The sequence below is a fragment of the Nothoprocta perdicaria genome, unplaced genomic scaffold, assembly GCF_003342845.1.
Source record: "Nothoprocta perdicaria isolate Ctin4 unplaced genomic scaffold, notPer1 scaffold_23, whole genome shotgun sequence".
Classification (NCBI taxonomy): domain Eukaryota; kingdom Metazoa; phylum Chordata; class Aves; order Tinamiformes; family Tinamidae; genus Nothoprocta; species Nothoprocta perdicaria.
The window spans coordinates 1,340,880-1,359,486 of NW_020455455.1; the positions used below are offsets into that span (position 1 = coordinate 1,340,880).

General features: G+C 38.6%; 1 protein-coding gene across 4 annotated transcripts in view; it reads right to left on the bottom strand.

Annotated features, from left to right (window-relative positions):
* CDK14 (cyclin dependent kinase 14) overlaps nucleotides 1-18,607 on the bottom strand; it is a 283,282-nt gene that overhangs the window by 229,730 nt on the left and 34,945 nt on the right. For 2 of the 4 annotated variants that reach the window (XM_026039390.1, XM_026039395.1), the window contains exon 1: nucleotides 2,474-2,575. The exons of 1 other annotated variant lie outside the window; for it this stretch is intronic. In XM_026039390.1, the coding sequence (XP_025895175.1) occupies nucleotides 2,474-2,548 (75 nt within the window). In that variant the 5' untranslated portion in view covers nucleotides 2,549-2,575. Of the gene's footprint in view, nucleotides 1-2,473; nucleotides 2,576-2,733; nucleotides 2,882-18,607 lie in introns of those variants that run through there. One more of the 4 variants, XM_026039392.1, reaches the window with a different exon arrangement.

Genomic DNA, 18,607 nt, shown 5'->3' on the forward strand with positions numbered 1-18,607 from the left:
CACACACACACACACACACACACACACACACACACACACACACACACACACACACACCCCTACCAACCCACAACCTCCCCACACCAGGGCTCACCCTCCTCTTAAGGCCTCTTCCCCAGCAAAATCATCCCTGAACACCAACAGCTGGATTCCCACTGGAGCTGTGACTCATTCTGGCACTGCCCAAGCCAGCTACAAGTGGTGATTGACTATGGATATTTGCACGGCAGGGTAATCACAAACCCTTTTAATAGTACTATCAATTTGCTTGTCTGCAGAGTCTCTCCAAGCCACCAGAATTGCCTGCCAGAGAGAAAATACCTATTTGCGTGGGAAGTTACTGGCAGGACAACCTTTTAAATAGCCCATCCAAGCCTACAGCTGTAAGGAGAGAGAAAAAAAAAAAAAAAAAAAAAGTGATAAAACCCAGTGGTTTTGTTTCACTTTGCTTTAACATTTACACAGCCAAACAGATGGAAAGAAGGGTCATCTGACTATCTCTTTTTATGATTTTTTAAGACTCCCAAAGGCTAGCTGACCTCCTGGGCAATGAGATACAACATTAACTTCAGCTCTAACTTTTTGAAGTTCTTCCTATCTGCAATCAGAGACATCAAGGAGCATCTCACACACATTCGTGCCTAGGGTAATGTCGTATCCTCTTCCGTGGCAAAAGTCATCCTCACCACAAAACTGATCCACATATTGAAGATTATCATTTTAAAGGCTATTCAGCTAACTGGCTGCCTATTATATGACATATTTCTTACATTTCCCAATGGCCTTCTTAACTCTTGGCCAAGTTCTTCACATTATATGCAGTTCTACCCTAATTAACTCGGAATCAGTGGTTAATTAATTATAGCATAGCAATATTATTAAATTTTACCCATAGAAAAAGTTTCAAAGCACTATTGATATCTAATGCTTAAACAAATAAAATATACATAAAATGAATACAGTAATAACACAACAAATGAACTGGTGGGTTTAGATTTGAGGGGAAAAATCACTGTAACAAAGCTGACAGAAGTGACAACTCTCACATATATATGTAGATGACAAAAATATCACAAGGAAATAGAGTTTAAAATTTGCTTTGAAAGTCTCATGCATGTACGAGCTTCTGGACTTTCATTCCCATACAATGCAAATGCAACCACAAATGGTTGGACTACCTCAATGTTTTAAACAATGACAAATGCATTGAAGCTTTGCGATGTATTAAGAATAGGCACAGCAGTATAAGCAAAGGAAATCCTCCACCAAAAACAGCTTGCAGCTGATGCAATTATTGTAATAGAAACAGCTGAGGCTATCCTTGAGTTAAAACAAAAACCCAAAAAACTCCACTTTCTGAGAAAAAACTATACAAATCAAGTTTTGCAGTATGAAGCAGCCTACTTCACATAACTTACATCGCAGTATACAGTGCCATGCATATAGAAAAGAATACGCTTTCTAAGCAATAAGTTGTTCCAATAAAATAATAACAAAAACTCAGAAAATAGTCAAGGTAGAACTGAATTTTCCCCCTTTAGTGACTAAGAAAATAAACTCAGCTGTCAAGTACAGAAAGAAAATATATAAATTGCTGTCAACCTAATTGCTTGATCCCATATTGATATACAACTAATTTCTTCTTGGATTATAATTCATATCTTGCATAAAATATAAACATGCTGTCCTAGAATTAATAACCTCTGCTTTTACCCTTATCTAGTACTAGCAAAACCCATATTTCATTAAATTACTACCACAGCTGGTTTCCTTTAAAAGCTAGAACATATGCTGAAATAGATTTTTTTCCCCTTCAGTTCCACTAGGTTTCTGTTGAAATAAATCTATGACTTGATGTACAACTGAAATGCACTAACTGTCAGTTAGATCAATAAAAATATTTCACATTATTTCATACAACAGCCACATTTTAATCCTTCTATCTTGTACAATCATAACTGCTGCTTTTTTCTTGCTCTCTCTTCATGAGCATGCTGCTGCCCTAAGATTTCATATATGCTGAAATATTCCACTAAGATCTAAAATGCTGCCTACACACTTCTGTGCAAGCATTCAAGAACAACAACTTAAAATTATTACCTATTTCCTTTTAAATAAAGACAATGTGCAAAAGAAAGAAAATAATCACAGAGGTTAATAAGGAAAATATTCTGACCTCCATCACAGAACACGCATTTCATAAAGGATCGCTTTAATTTTATCTTCCTACAGCAAGCGCATAGGCAATGAATAAAGACATTTATTCAGATCTAGCAAGATGCACAGACTTGTTAGCAGAGATGAAAAAGTGGCTGATCACGTCCTTCACTCACTCGTCCCAGAGGGCATTCAGCCAAGCATGCATCGGAAAAATTGYTCCTCGTACCCTCCTTATACAATAATAAATAAGGCTGCTCGAGAAAGAAATACAAAGCTGTGATCAAGCAAACATTTCCTTCGAGCCTTCCCCTACCTTTTCACTGATATTTCCAAGCCGAAGCCAGTGTTTTCGGGGAGTCTCGCAAGGCTGGAAGCCGCGAGGTCTCATGTGGCATTCCCAGCTAACCACCACCTTCATCTGCCTGGATTTTAAGCATTCCAGAGAAAACCCACCCTGACATGCACAGAATGCATCCTGCTCAAGTTGGAAGCATGTGATAACTACGGTTCAGGTTTAAACAGGAAAGCCCAGCACTTAATTAATCCCAGCCATTTAAACAAGCCCCATCTTACCGTTTTGCTGTTGCCTTGATCAGGTCAGATCCACCGGCAACTCTTTGACATGTCTCTGGCGATAGTGTTTGCAGTCAGGCCGGGCTCATTCAGCAACTGAATTCACAACATCTTTCTGCACTAGCAAGCTGAAATGGTACGGCTGTACTACAGCTAAGAAAGGGGGAAATCTAAAGCAGAAAACAAAGAAATCCCTAAAGACAGGATAATCCCAGTGGAGCGGAATATAAAAGGTACAGATGAGCACCAAGGGTATAATATTTCTCTGTCTAAATTTCACCAGCAATACCACGCTCTTTCTAAAAAGATATGCACATATATATTTTAAAATACATGATGGACTTGCCTGTGGAGTTCCCAGAAAGGCGGACTATCCAGGCTCTGCAGCAGCATTGCAGCCAAAGTAACCGTGCATCTGCTATCTAGGCAATTTACAGCAGTCTTTTTGAAAAGATATTGATTTACAATGTAGCTCTGCCTCAACAGAATGCAGAACTGCAGCCAAAAGAGCTAATGGTGATTTCAGAGGAATTAAGGGAAAAAAACAACATTCAATCAAAAGGATGTAACTAATCATTCCCAATTCAATTACATCTCAGTCCTGAAGGAAACCAGTAAGTTTTCAAGTGACAAATGATACTAAAACAATAATCTAAGGGCATCTGGAAACAAGCAGTACAAGTGCCATTGTCCAACTGCATAAAAACCGTAGATATATATATATATTAAAAAAAACTGTTCTAAGCCAAAATATGAATTATGGAGTTAATTCTAGTACTGCAGTGATGAAACATAGTTATTTAGCTTTGGAATATCCAAAACACACCAGGCTGTGAGGGACAGACTCCTGCTCTGTGCCGGGAAGCCACTCGTGGAGCCAGGCACGGCCGGGAGCAAACCTGCACCCAGGGCTCCTCCAAAGGGAGGCGGCAAATCTCCTCCATCTCCTACTCCTGCAGCAGCCCCTGCTGGTCCACGCTTTAGGTGGCTCCCAATAGCCCAGAAACCTGCCTGGCCAAGGGCCGCGCGCGACGGAACACGCTAGGGAAGGGAATGGCGTATAATGGATAAGCGTAACCTTAAGAGGAAAAGCACAGCTCAAATGACAACCTGCACAGAGAAGTATCTTCTTGCTTTACCCAAAACTCACTGCAAAATCCAGCACCAAAAGGCAGTGTTTTTGCAAGGCTATGGCTTGCCCCAGGCCCTGGGCAACTCCAGCGCACTGTGCAGCAGGTCCCACCTTGACGGCAGCACAACACGCTTGAATTCCACACATTTGCCTGCTCTCCGCCACAGCCACCCAGACTTAAACATCCTGAAACACATCTTGACTCRCTAACTCCAGCTGCAGATCTTGGGAAGTTGTGTTTTCTCCTCATCTATTCCCCCATCTTGTCACAGGGGGTCTTTCCTCAAGACTACTCTGTTTCAGTATCTCAGCTTGGTTTTCCTTGGAAGCAGATAAAGGCTTCACCTTTCCTGAGAAAGTGAAAAGTTCATCTTTTAGGCAAAGCTTTCCTCCTCAGATGTCTCTAATGTTGAAGGTTCAAGGAAAACATGAAAAAGGCTTTCAAGTCGAAATGACAAAAAAAAAAATGTACATTTAAATGTTTACACTCTATTTCCTCATTCTGTCTACCCAAAATTGGCCCAAGGGAAAACAGACCCTCAGAAAACAGCTAGTGAGTGATCACCAAGATGAGCCAAAAGATAGACACCACATTAAGAAAACCATGGTGGACAGAAAATAGAAAAATAAAGGTCACAGAAAACAAATGCAACTTGCGAATGCAGGTGAGAGAAATAGGGGACTTTGTTCCCAAAGCAAGCAAGGCACTGGGAGGGAAGTCAAGGAGTCAGAGAGAAAGTCAAAAAAATCTATGAAGTAGCTGAAGTTAACATGAAGAAGCCAACCTCCCATATTTTAAAGTGAATTATCTTTACTGCATTCATAACTGTGGATTTATTACATTTTCCTGCCATAAATGTTGAGTGGGTAGAATGAAAGGATCTGAAAAGCAGATTTCATGGGCATAGTAAAAGTCTATTTTTGTTACAGACCCAGCATTTGTCTCAAACAGCCTGAACCTGAAGACTAGTTTCAATGAAACCAAGAGTAACTACATTACGTGGACAACTTCTCTTCTTCCTTCTCTCCTTACCGCCTTCCTTTCCCCTGTGCAAGTCCCAGCCCCATTCCTGGGGCTCCTGACCCCTTTTGCCAACTGCTTCACACCAGGACAGCTACGTGCTGCCCGTGCTACCACATATAGGATTCAAGCAGTGTAGACTGCAGCCAGGGCTGGGCTAGAACCACAGCAGGAATTAGTTAGTTTTGCTCTCTGGATCTCATAGAGCCCCCTACGTCATGGGGGCCATTTGTTTCTCAAGGGGCAGCAGAAGAGTGATTGAACCATAAAATATTTCAATATAAAAAAAGAAAAAAGACCAAATACCTATTTATTTATGTCTGAAAATTCTGCACAGAAGCCAGCTGCAAGTACAAGCTTCACATTATCAGTACTACCAAGTGGTGCCACCACTTTTCTTGCCCATTTTGGGCAGACTCCAAGATGCTCTGAGGCACTTGAGAACAATTTCTCATATATAAAGAGGCCTCATTTGAGCTTTTCAAGATAATAGATATACAGTCATTTGCAAATTACTATACTTAAAACAGACTGATTGCACAGTGTCACAGCGCTGATGGTCAATAAACTAAACATGAAATCCATCATTTATTAATACTGTACAGAGAAAAGATGTCAGTAGTTACTTTGCGTTCTGTGTAGGCATACTGCTCAAAGATTAGTTATAAATAATGTTCCATTTCCATTGGCCTTTACTAAGTCTTTTAAGAAAGAGGAGGAGAAAGAGGAAACAAGGGAAAAAGAAGGCTAGATGCAACTATACGCAATAGTACATGCAATGTTTGTACAAATATGATATGGACCAGAGCCCATTTCCTCCTCATAGAGGAAAGTATACAAGTAAGGAAAGCCACTACCCAATATACAGCTTTTAATTTTGATAGCTGCAGATTGAATGTATTACGAAAAAGAATAAACACAATTCACAAGTGGAAAATTATTCCCTTGTGAAAGTGATTTGGACATCTAGCCATTTAATAAGCCACTACTAATACGTCACTATAATTGATTGAACGAGATGTTTAACAAGTTGTATTAACAGCACTGGAAGGGACTGCACCTCTACAAGCCCAGCTCCCTGCTATCACTGGCCAAGAAGATGACTTTCCTGTGCTGATCAGTTTTCCTTTTGAAGTAAGCACAGTACTTGAGACACAACCTAAATAAATAAATAAATAAATAAATAAATAAATAAATAAATAAATAAATAAATAAATAAACCAACACCAGCAGTGACAAAAGTGTGCCAAATGCAAAGAAAATCACTTTTAACTTAAGATGGCAAGTGAAGCAGTAAATGCCATGCTTCACAAGGGAATGCGTGACAAGTCGTATTTCAACTACACCAACTGCATTATCTGCTATGGTGGGACTTCTTTTAAAAAGCCACTGCCCAAAATGAAATGCAATGTAATGCTTAGTGTCAAGTATCTCTGCAACTTTTAACTACAAAAATACCCATGTCTGCATGAATCGATTCCAAATATATTCTGCATTACATAAAATGTTTACCGTACAAGTTCAAAGGGCACAGCAACATGGAGAATATTGAGTAACAGTCTTACATATCCATAAAAAAAATYTCTAAATCACTTTAGCTAGATTTTCAACTCAGTGAAAGTGTTCTTTACACACAAAAGATGAAATCAATGACTTTGGACAATTATATTTTTTTTGCTCAACAGAAAAACCTTACTTCAATGCTCCTAGCAAATTCACATCTTCCTGTGAATAATAAGAGTGATACAACTACAGCAGGCTTGTTTTGTGGTTTATTTCTTATTGACATTGCTATATTTCTTGCTATGCTGGCAAAGACCTCATATAAACATAACAAACTACACTAAAAAAAACCCACATTGGTACAATGGTGCCTCTGCAATTTGGATTTGGTCTTTTAACTTCATTTAGGATTTCCTCTCAGGGAAGCTGATCATTATTTTCCACCTTTTTTTTTAGCTCTTTGTCAAAAGCTATTATGTAAGTACTATTTTGAAGAATTCTGTTAGCCTCAACTGTTACCCAGAAGTACTTAAAGAGAAGAAAATTAGATCTGTAGCGAGATCAGTAATTGGATAAGCCCCACTTTCCCAGGGATGTCTCTCTCTCATACCTAGAAAAAGGGTCCAGTAGACACAAATAGAATTTTATCTCAGCTAGAATTCATGCCTTAATAATATATTAAAATGGTCCTGAAGTGTCTGGAAAGAGGATGGAGTCTCTACCAAGTGTCAGATAAAATAATCTGAGATCTTGCTTCCCTGAATTCTTCTCCACCGGTTGAAAGACAGTAAAAAAGGAGTCAAACAGCAACAGTGTGATACAGCTATGTATGCTGTCAATATAGGCAACATTTCACTAAAGAAATGGAGGCATCTTAGCAATCCAAAAATGAAGATTCAGGGAAAAAAAAAAAAAGCAGAGTTTATAAGTGTATAAACTCTGTATAGATAGAAAGTGTATGTAGCGTGTATATTGCATACACACATACACACATAAGCTCCCTTTCTGGTGCAACCTCTTAATGCAACTAATACCTTGAATACAAAGATCACAATCTGGACTGTTCAGACAAAAACATTTCAATCCACATAGGCTATGCTTTTTTTCAGAAACACCACTAAGAACTGAAGCAGTGCAAAACTCATACGTACAAGCTCCATCTAGAAGATGTCAGCAATTAGTAAGATGGCTTAGCAGAGCAGCTTGAATTAGACTAACCCATGGCCTTAAACATACAGTTCCTTAAATCACATACTTCACAATTCTCCCATTTTCAACAATAACAACAATAAACATCTATGTATTCAGGAAGGGGCAGTAATATTTCTATTGCACAAATGTTAAGAAATAATACTAAAAACACCATTTGAAAAGGCTTTTTTTTTTCTTTAGGGAGTTTTTAAAAATTAACAATAGCCTTTTAACGTCTACCAGTACAATCCCCAGGGAAGAACCACTGAAAATGTTTCATTTTCACATTACAACTATTCCTATAGCAGATCTCATGCAGGGACTTAACRCACTGATATCCTGTTTCAAAGTCATCCATAGCATTATAGCTTGGAGAAGAAAGCTTTCCATAAACGAATTAAAACTTAACACAAAAAGACGAGTTCACCTTCATCGCCCTCTCAAGTTTAAATATGTCATGCACTGAAATTCATCTCTTTTGAAAGCCTTGAATTTTACTTTCCTTCTTTTTCACTTTTTGAAGTATTCACATGAAAGGCTTTGTTTTCTCATACCATCTGATGTCTTTCTATACAGTAACGGAAAAAAAAGCCCTAARATCTTACTCCAAAAAAAAATGTCTACGCACAAAATGTAAGCTACAGCAGCTAAAAAAATATAAAATCAAGTTAATCTCTATATACCTACAAGGAGGCTAAGAATCAAGAATATGTTGCATGTTTACAGTATCCACTTCAGAAATTTGTCTCTCTCTTCTAATATCTTTCATTATGTACTGATYCACTCAACCACAATTTCAGTCCTTAAGGCTTCTGATATCTGCTGAGTTTGCCTCAAAATGCAAATCATGAACCCATTTTAAGAGAACTGAGAAGAAACAATCTTCAGTTGGAAATAAAGACTAACTCAGAACTTGAACTGGATCYAGATCACTAGCATACAAGTGAATCACTTCAGCTCCAAAGATCTGTTTAGCTGCTACTAGCTCTCCTTTATAGGCTTCATTATCACAGAGGAACAAACTTGGGATTTTTCCCCAGGTGATGGAYTCACTGAGGATCACGGCCAAAGATTGTTCAATTTATTAACTCAAGGTCTTCAGGCCAACACCTTCTGCAGACAGAGTAGAGGCTACATGGAAATAAACATCCTACCATTGCTAACCTTGAGCCAATCCTTGGCTCTAAAGTGTTGAACCTTTGAAGGCRTCTCCAATCTGAAACAACATGGTCAGCTACCTCAGGCTTCAAAACTAAGTTCAGAAATGAACTGGAACTCTTGAGACTGTCTTCCATGACCTCTAAAATACATACAGAAATGGCTTTTGTAGGATGTGACACAAAAAGGATGTGATCCTTTTTGTAGGATGTGCATTTACAGTTTGTCTTGACACACAAGATTTAATCTAACTTGAAATTTAGTTTACCCTATATTTAGCCGCTAAAGGCAATGATGAGTGTTGAGGTGAATACAGCTGCTCCATTAAGTAAGGACAACTCATTTAATATTGAATGAGTTGAAATGCTTATGTACACAAGAGTAAGTGAGGCCTGTGTTTAAAAGGAAAAAAAAAAAAAAGGCTGAACAAGCTGACATAGCATTGACCTAGAACAAGAGTTAGGAATAGTTCTTCTTTCACTGTCATCCACAGTAAGAGGGAAGCGAGAAAGGCTCACAAATGTCTTTCATTTATTCTCTCTTTATTCTCTGAACTCAGAGATTTTCATGTCTATGTGTTTATGAGAGGTTTATTTTCATGCATCTCCACTGGAACCCATGCAAAACAATTTCCTTAAATTATGACCCTCTTCAAATCTGGTATCTGAATCTAAAAGCACAGGCAAGGTGGCCAAAAATGCGTAGAAGATATTCTTCTCTAGACCTGTGCCATGACAAAGCATCTGATAGAGTCTGTAATAAAAACTGATCCTACAATTGAAGACCCAGAAAAACATTTAATCCAAAACTTAGTATCCTAAGGTGTAAGATCTCTCTAGCAATTATTCCAAGCTTCTTACAAATTTATTTCCGTTTAATAGGTCAATAAACTGTTAGTGTGCTTACTCCTCATAATATTCAACTTTGAATTATAACAACTGGGTGGAGAAGAACCAGCCCAGAAGACATGGCATGCTCTGTGGGAAGTACCCATGACAGATATCTAGGTTCTACTTTTTGTTGTGCAAAGTATTCATGAAAAAATAATTACAGTATAAAAATGTGTTGGTTGGGGTGATCTATAGAAAATGAACCTACAAAATTATGATATGAAAGAGCTGATTACTGCCTCATTAAATGCTGCAAGTGCTATAGTAGATTCAATACACATAGTACTTAATAGCCTCTATAGCTGTCAGTTATTGTGATAGCGGGGCAATAACAGACAACAAATGTTCATGTCTTGATACTAGTAAAGGGAAAGAGTTATCCTCAGCTAGTATAGACTACACATTCATATATATTGTATCAGAATAAGGTGAAGAAAATAAATCCCAAACTTTGAGTTCTTTAAATGGAGGTGTAGTTCTCAGCTTTCCCTCTGGAGATGCTATGGTCTTTCAGCAATCTGAACAGGCCATCACTGTGTGGTTTTGCTCCTGTTTAAAGACTTTTTTAAAAAGGCTTTGAGTTTCTGTTTTAATATTAACACAGTTAAAAGATTTGTGAGAGGCATATGTATAATGTTGATTAAAAACTACCCGATGCAACACTGAATCAAGCCCTCACAGAAAGCAAACACCAGAACTGCAGGTGTTGCAATCATTTTTAATCTGCTCCTGGGTTAAATACAGTGTTGTCTTTGCTCCATAGAGGCTCTTACCATTTGTGTTATTAGCCTCTTGAAGACTGCCTTCCCAGTCTTGTTTTATTTCAGTATTTCAGATAGGAGGCTGCATTCCCACTGAAGGGCACTTTAGTCTAGAACTTGACAAAGCTTTAATGCATGTTGAGCAGCTTGCCTGTTTTCTGAGTGCATAGTAAGGCAGAAACGGGAAGTGTATGAAGAAAGTATGAACAGTATGAATTGGAGAAGCCTAAATTGCAGACAGGACAGGGCAGGGATGGGTAGAGGAAGAGCTCTTCCTCACACTAGAAATGCTATCTGTACCAAATTCAATTAGTGATAGTATAGTTACTGGCATGTTWTATGTTCACAGAGTTCCCATTCCTAAATGGTTCCACCTAAATTGTTTTTTCCTTCTTCAGACCATCCCTTTCACCATCTGTGCAGCCGTTCCWACTTAAAGTGGGTTTTGAGCAGATTTCCTTGAGGTAATGTGTCCTTCCATCCTCTTGGGAAGTAGAAGGACGTGGAATYGCATGCAGTGGAGCACACAGGAACTACAAAGGCCTGGAATAGATTTACACATCAGCAACTTTGTTCTGTTCAGCTCAGGAGCATTTCTTTGGCTGTCTTCCAGAATATTAAAATACCCTTCCCTTTTCCTCCAAATATTTGTTTTTTCATGAAAATTTAAGAAGCCTAAAATGCTTTAATAATTAAAAGCAGAAGCAAAATACTAACTCAGAGGGGAGAAAAAAGAATGTCCATTACCTTCATTTCAGATATTAAATTCTTGAATTCCCATAGGAAATATTTTTAATGGAAACATGTTTCTTTAGTCTAACAAATGCAAAACAAACCTTTTTCKTCTTGGTTAACAGATACGTGAAAAAATAATCTAGCCACCCACCATAAGTCCAGCTCCCATGTACCAAGTCAGACTCCCTACCACGTGAGGAAAGACAAGAAAATAAGTCTCTGCAAACTGGCAAATAGAACTTCCATAAAAGTGGCAGATTAATGGTGGAAAATGGAACCTTGTTTCACCTCAATCACTGCTACAGGTCTTGCAGAACAAGGTTTTAAGCCACTGTGTCTACAAAGTACTAACATTTTCAGTTTTGAATGACATCTGTCTGTGGTCTCTGTGGAAATRTTTTTGTTCACTTCTACATTCCAAACACCAAGGAAAAATAGGTCTAGAAGTCAGATGTGGTGATCATACATCAAAAACACTGCACATTTAGCTCTAGTATTTCACTGTTTTTGTTCTGGGAATTCCAAAAGATATCTAAGTTTGCATATATGTTACTATTTTGCAGCATAAAAAGAATGCAGCAATGCCTCTTGCCTGGACCATGGTTGCCTTGGTGCTCACATTCTTACTACGTTTTTAGGAACTCATACATAACTAATCCAAACTGCAAAATTTTCTAAAAAAAGAAAAAAAAAAAAAAAAAAAAGCTGGTACTGTATTTAATTTCAGACTGATTTAGCAGACGATTAATGTGAAAATAACTCGTTCTATACCACAAAAGAAAGCCAAAACCCCTTAAATGAGACATTCTTACAGTCTAAGGTATCTCATGACTATCTACATGCAGTAAAAATCGTAATATATTSAGTTAGATATTTTCTGATGAGAAATCTTTGTTTTCCAGAATGGAGCAATAAACCCTCCACAAATCATGCAGCACAAGTTGTATGGCTCACATACAAAATCATGCAACTGTGAACATGATTTGCTCATCATCAGGATGCCAAACATCTTCCTCTGTGAAGTAAAACAAATGATACTCAGTTGCTGTTCAGTTATTCCTCCATTAGTAAGATGTTTTCTTAATTAAACATCAAAAATAATATTGAGTGTTACCTTAGAAGCCTAGTCATTAAAATACAACATCTACTAGACATTTTACAGTTAGAGAATTGAGAGAAATTGCTATGGCCAAGTTGGACACCTATTAAAATAAATATAAGGAAAGTGGGGTACAGTTCCTTGCCTTGCATTTCAGTATAGGGGAATAGGAAGCAATGCAGTTGAGAGCTAAGAGAAAAACAGAACTGTAATGCTATTAACTGTTAAAACAAACAGACAAACAAGCAAACAAACAAAATAAAAACCCAAGAAGGAATCTTGTAGCAAGACATGGGCTTGTCACATCATTTAATTATTGTTCTCTCAATTATAAAATACCTACCTTTTGTCATGCTATTTTTTTTTTTAGTGAAGAGGATATGTGTCTTAACAAGTTTCCAGCACATTCTGGTTATTACTTTTATTATATGGATATACAACCAACTCTAAAAACAGTGAGATGATGTATAAAACATCACGATGATTATTCCTGCTATAGCAGAAGAATATTACAAGCTCTAGTGGCTCTAGATGGAGCTTTAGTTTGCAACGTGAGCTGCGTAATTCCTTTAACTACTGCTCCTCTGCTGCCTTCTGTAGTCTGACACTCAAATAAAGCCCTCTGTCTTCAGCCAGGGCACGCCTGCCTCTTGCAATGCCCATGAGAAACAGTGTGCCTCCCACACAATATTAAGTAATTCTTATTCAACTTCCAAGATGTCATCCAAGGAAAAATAAGCCAGCCTCTGAACAGACTTACATGTGTAGGACAGAAATTCAGTTTATGAAACCCTTTACAGAATCGGGGACAAAACTATTTCCATGGAAACTAATATTTCACTTAGTCAAAAATGGTTAAGTGGAAAAAAAGAGGTCTAGAACTGGAGAGTCATCAAAACTTCCCTAGAGCACTTCAAGGACAAACCTAAAGTTTMACTGAGGAAAGGTCTAAAAGCTTCAGAACTGTAAATGCTGCCAAACAACTCCTTCGAGGCATGACTCCCAACAGCCGTGCATTTCTTTGAGAACTCATCCACATGATACCCTAGCATCCACATGGTTCCCTAGCATAACATCATGGCTGCAGCTCAACATAATTTTGACAAAAATGACTCACAGAAACCCTGTGATGCTTTTAGAGCTTGTAATATTGAGGGCTTATATAAAAAGGAAAAAGAACTAACAGATAAGACCACTGAGGCAACACAAACTCAGACAAGGAGGAATCCCAGCTAAGATTCCATCAAAGCCACAGCGATGAAAAACAAACTTAACACCACTTCAAAATGCCTTAGGGTTGCCTTTGAATTTCAGATGCCAAGTGCAGATTTGACACTTCCGAAACAGCTTCCCATTTGAATCACAGCAGTAAAAACACACACCCCATTCTCTACGCTCACATCTGGGGTGTTTATGTTCCTGAGGAGCCTCATTAACCTTAGTGCAACCAGTACATGGAGAGAGAAACACCCAGAGGCTGGTTGTTCTTTAACTGCCCGCAACAGCATGAGCAGCCACTTACCAGCCRTGCACAGATGGCTAAGTGGCTTTTGCAGCACTGGGGAGGGGGACACCCCCTTTCTCCACTTCACAGAAGGCTGGTACCAGCGGCTCAAGGTCCCCTCAGGTCCTCTTCCCTTACTTGGCAACAACAGCCAAAAAAACCCCTGAAGTGTTATAGCAATATACAGGAGACACTGAAGAGCCCAATGCAACTTTAGACAGCTTTTCAGTATATTTATTGATTTGATTTCTTATCGTCTCTGTAACCATAAAGATTAACTTATTTTGAAAGCTATGTAGATTCTCATGCAGGTGCCCAATGCTAAATATTTCAAAACAAGAGCAAACGTTAGAGATTTGTAACTCAGTTGCAGGGACACTAGAAGCCCACTACAAAAGAGGAAGGCTGAAAAAAAAACAAGAAAAGAAAGGAGAGGGAAGGAGAAGGAGAGGAGGAGAAGGAGAAAGGAAGAAGGGAAAGAGAAAGGGAGTCAACTAAAGCTGAGCTTTAACAGAACAATTTGGTCCAAATTCAATACTTGAGAYGTTTTCCTTTCTCTGAAATACCTGATAATCCAGATTTCTTTCATACAGATTCATTTGTACTTATATTGTTATCAGGAAGATCAGMTCACAGCTGACAGGCTTCTGTCCCCAAGTTAAGGCAGTGACAGCAGCAGTAGCTGCCCTCCCACAGGGAACCAGCCACATGGCRGGCACATATATCAGTGCATATTGCCTGTGTGTTGAAACAGAACGGGAGGCCCAAGGCCTCCACAGGAAGATTTGGATTCTCACCTTCTCCAGGTGCCTCAGGTCATCACCTGAGAACTGAGAGGCTGCATCACAGCAGATGTGTCAGTGCCCACAAGCCTCGGATGGACATGCCCCTCTCCCACCAGCACATGCACAGCTCCTGAGAGGGCCTGCAACATACTTCCAAGTATAAGAAATCCTGCAAAATTTTAGCCATGGTTTAACAAATCCTAATGAGCATCACTCTGAGTCTTCTGGGAGAGCCAAGTTTGGGAAAACTTGTATAAAAATGAGAAAGTAAAAGAAAAATCTTTTGGAGAGTGAAGACTGTCCCTTGCCAATTTTTAAATGCCTGCTCCACAGCATGAAAATTAAACCAAAAGGAAAGAGTAAGAGTAACTCTATAGAGCACAAGAAAAATCATGCAGCAACTGTGAAGCAGGTTGTAGCACAGACTGCAGCCTTCTGCAAGAACCTTTCTGCATACCTTAGGAGGTAATTTTAGGAAATGAGCATGAGCAATTCCGAAAATGACTGTCCATCCTTACAGCTGTTTAAGTTCCCTGATAACTGGCATTTCCAGTGCAATGTGGCAAACACCTTGCCTTATCAGAAGTCACAAGCTACCAGCTGATGAGAAGACATATTTCTCCTTCCAGAGGAGCTCTTCCTGCCTCTCCATGGAATTATGGAGGCTCTGGCTTGCGTTTGTATTCCTTTATGAATGAAGAGAGAARCCAGGCAGCATCATTTAGATTTTTATTCAGCAGAGAGAACAAAGGATGCCCTCCAGGCCATCCCACACAAAGTCCACACTCGATTCTTGGCTGGTAGCTCTCTGCTTTAAACAAGCATTGAAACTAAAATATCTCACAATTTTTCTGATGGGCCTACTTACTGAGTGTGTATTTAAAAAAATAAAACAACTGACAACTGGAGGTCAAGCAATTCAAATCTGTCTTTGAAAAGAAAAGTGTAGCTTACTAGCGCTGGCTCACTGCAGACTGTTTAATATGATGATTACCAGCAAAGGCTGACAGCAGCCTTGTCAGATCTGAAATACATTCCTGGCCCCCACCTGAGCAGTTAGACTATCCATCATCTTATTTTTATTCTTCCGTGCTAGCAGCGGGTGTCTATCATAACATTAAAGAAATAGCCTTTCCAGACGCGTAATTCCAAGGATTATGCRAGGCCTGGCGCTGACATTGCCCAAGCTGTGGCCAGGCAAATGAAGAAGTTACAGCAGCTTTTTCCACGAGGAGGCCTGAAGCCAGGGCGAGAGGGGTGACCACTGATGTCCAGGCCTCAYGTGCAACTCTTGGAGAGACGATGCAGGTTTCAGAGCTCGTGCTTTGTCTGACAGGATCTCACGTGTCCCGGGATTTAGGCTGGGATTTTGGTGGGTTTTGGTGCACTAAATTAACACTTCAGCCTTTACTCCTGCCAACTGGATTCCCCTAAAGCTCAACTGTTGGGAATGCAGGGGCAAGACAGCACAGAATAGTTAATGGTGTAACGAGCCTCCACAGKGCTCACTCAAGGAAACAACATACATCAAGTGCATCCCTCGGGTCATTTTCCAGAAATATTCATTTACATTTTTTAATTGCTGCTTTTCATTCCAAACCCAGGTAACATAAACAACATTAAGCGTGCCCTTATCAAACAGCTGTTCTTCAAGCAGAATCTCGCGTCTATTTTGACTTGCTATTACTTTATAAAAAATGAATACCAATTAAAGACATGACCCCATTTCCATAAAATACACTGTGCAARTTGTGTATTAGCATAAGAAGGAAAAATCTAATGGTTGGTGAAAGGTTTATACTTAAAAAAAGAAAGCCACAAAATACAATTTTCACTTTGTTATGAAAGCAAAACATTAAGAAGAAACCAAAAAATTACAAGTCTTTTGGCAAAGGTCAATGCATGAATGAAGAAGACATATTTAACAGAAACACTAACACACACACAGGGCAGAAAAAAATAGGAGACAAATCAAATCTAAAGTGCTACAAACACTCCCTGAACCACACATTACATGCAACTGGAATATCTTAATGCATGTAAAATTTGGCATAAGTCCAACTAGTGTATTTATATGAAAATACCATCATTAGACCTCTTGTTTTACAGCAAACAAGTAGTGCAGTATTCCTTTTATTTCTTTTACCACAGAAAATTAGGAAAAAGGCAGGAAGATGGTTACTTCTCAGTTTGCACTGTGAAAGGTGGTTTTACTCTTATAAAATATCGTATGAACCAAACTGACTGAGCAAGTTAGCTATTTTCTAGCAAAAACAGGTGGTTTYCTTATTTGTCTTTTCATAAAGGCAAGATCCTAAGTTCCCTCACTTACACAAAAGTGCCAAAATTCAGTTTAAACAGAGGTCCATTTCACTGTTTTGACCAAAAGACTAAAATAGCCAAACTTGYTCCAAAGACACTAGACAGGATACAATTTCTTTGTGTTAAGGGGGGAAGGAATATTGAGTCACTTTAGTCTGACTTCATTTCCATATTTCCAAAACCATACTCCTTCCCCACTACTGTAACATCTGAGGATTTCCATGCTGTATTAAGAAATTATCTTCAATATCCACTGAGAAAGATAAGCTTCTTTCAAAGATGGAAAATTACGGCTCAGATATTTAATAACTTGCCAAAAACTTCRTAACACTTTCTCTGCGAGAAGAGCTGCAACAGTACTAGAATGCAGCTCGGTTCTGTGGTTAAAAGTATGCAGAAATCTGATGCTATCACTTACCCCTGGCCTTTTATATAAATTTTATTCTGCTATCATCTTGGTAAGCTCCAGTGAAAGCTGCTCCTTCAGTGTCCTTTTAATGTCTTTGACTCAATGAAACATCCCTAGGGATATAAACTTTGTTATTTGTTATTAAACCATTACCCTGGCTCAACATTAGCATCAAGCAACCAAWATTAAAGAAGGAAAACAAAATTAGATTTAAGATACTATGCATAATATGATAGTATGCTATCCTTACTCCCCATAGTCTGTTCTTTCAAAAAGCATTGCTTCTTTCACTCACTGTATTTTTTTTTAAGAGGAAATACATAATGTTATGATATCTTAAGAAATTATTATGTTTCTGGACCTTATCAAAAAGCAGCCACAGCTACAGAGCACTTGAAGTATTGCAAGTCCTAGAATTCACTCATGGCACAGCTTCAGAACACAGTCAAGCAAACGTGTTGTAATTCACTTAGCCTAATGTGAAAGGTAATCACGTTAGGGAAATGTTTGGTCCTCTTTCTGTAGCTAGCACAAGGGCAGTATTGCTTGCGGCTCCATCGTCTCTTGGCTTCTTTTTAGTATTTTGAAAATAACATTATGTACAAAGCAGATTTTATATATATACACACACACACATACTGAAGCAGAAGAGTTTGCAGAGTTTGCATGCACATTTTGAACAAAAACAAAGAAAGTGTCATCTCAAATTTAACTCAGTTCGCTGTTTGAACTACCAGATGCTCAAGAATATTTGAGTATGTTTTGCACTGACACCGTCTTATCCTATATTGCTCTGGAACAGTCTTGGGGTTGTCAGTACTCAAGTATGGCTTGCTATGCTTAACCACTGCAAACCTATACTGAACACCCAAACTTAAATAATGTAACTTGCACTTCATGTTAACTGTACAGCATAACTTATAAGAAAAAGAAGAAACTATCTCTTCTCAAATGAACTATCAGTGCTCTTTCTCCTCCAGTTTTCATTATAATAATAATAATAATATTTCTTGGATTTAAGTGATCAAAAATTTAGCTTAACTCTGATACGGAGCAATTGCAAATAAAAGACACTGAAACTAAACAATGGGATGACGAATTTGAACCTGGCATTCATTACTGATGACAGACAGAAAATAGCTGTGATATATTGCACTTAGCTCCTAAGAATCTGCATTAATGCATCAGCATTCATAGAGGCAACAGATCCGCAAAGTGTAATGAGTTTTCAGGAGACAAATAGGAAAGTCACTGCACATGACTCCAGGGTCTGTCTCACCTYCCTCGTAATTGTAAAGTCATAACTTTACTTATCATCACATTTTATATAACCTGCACAGCAGACTCAGTTCATAGTTGTTTGT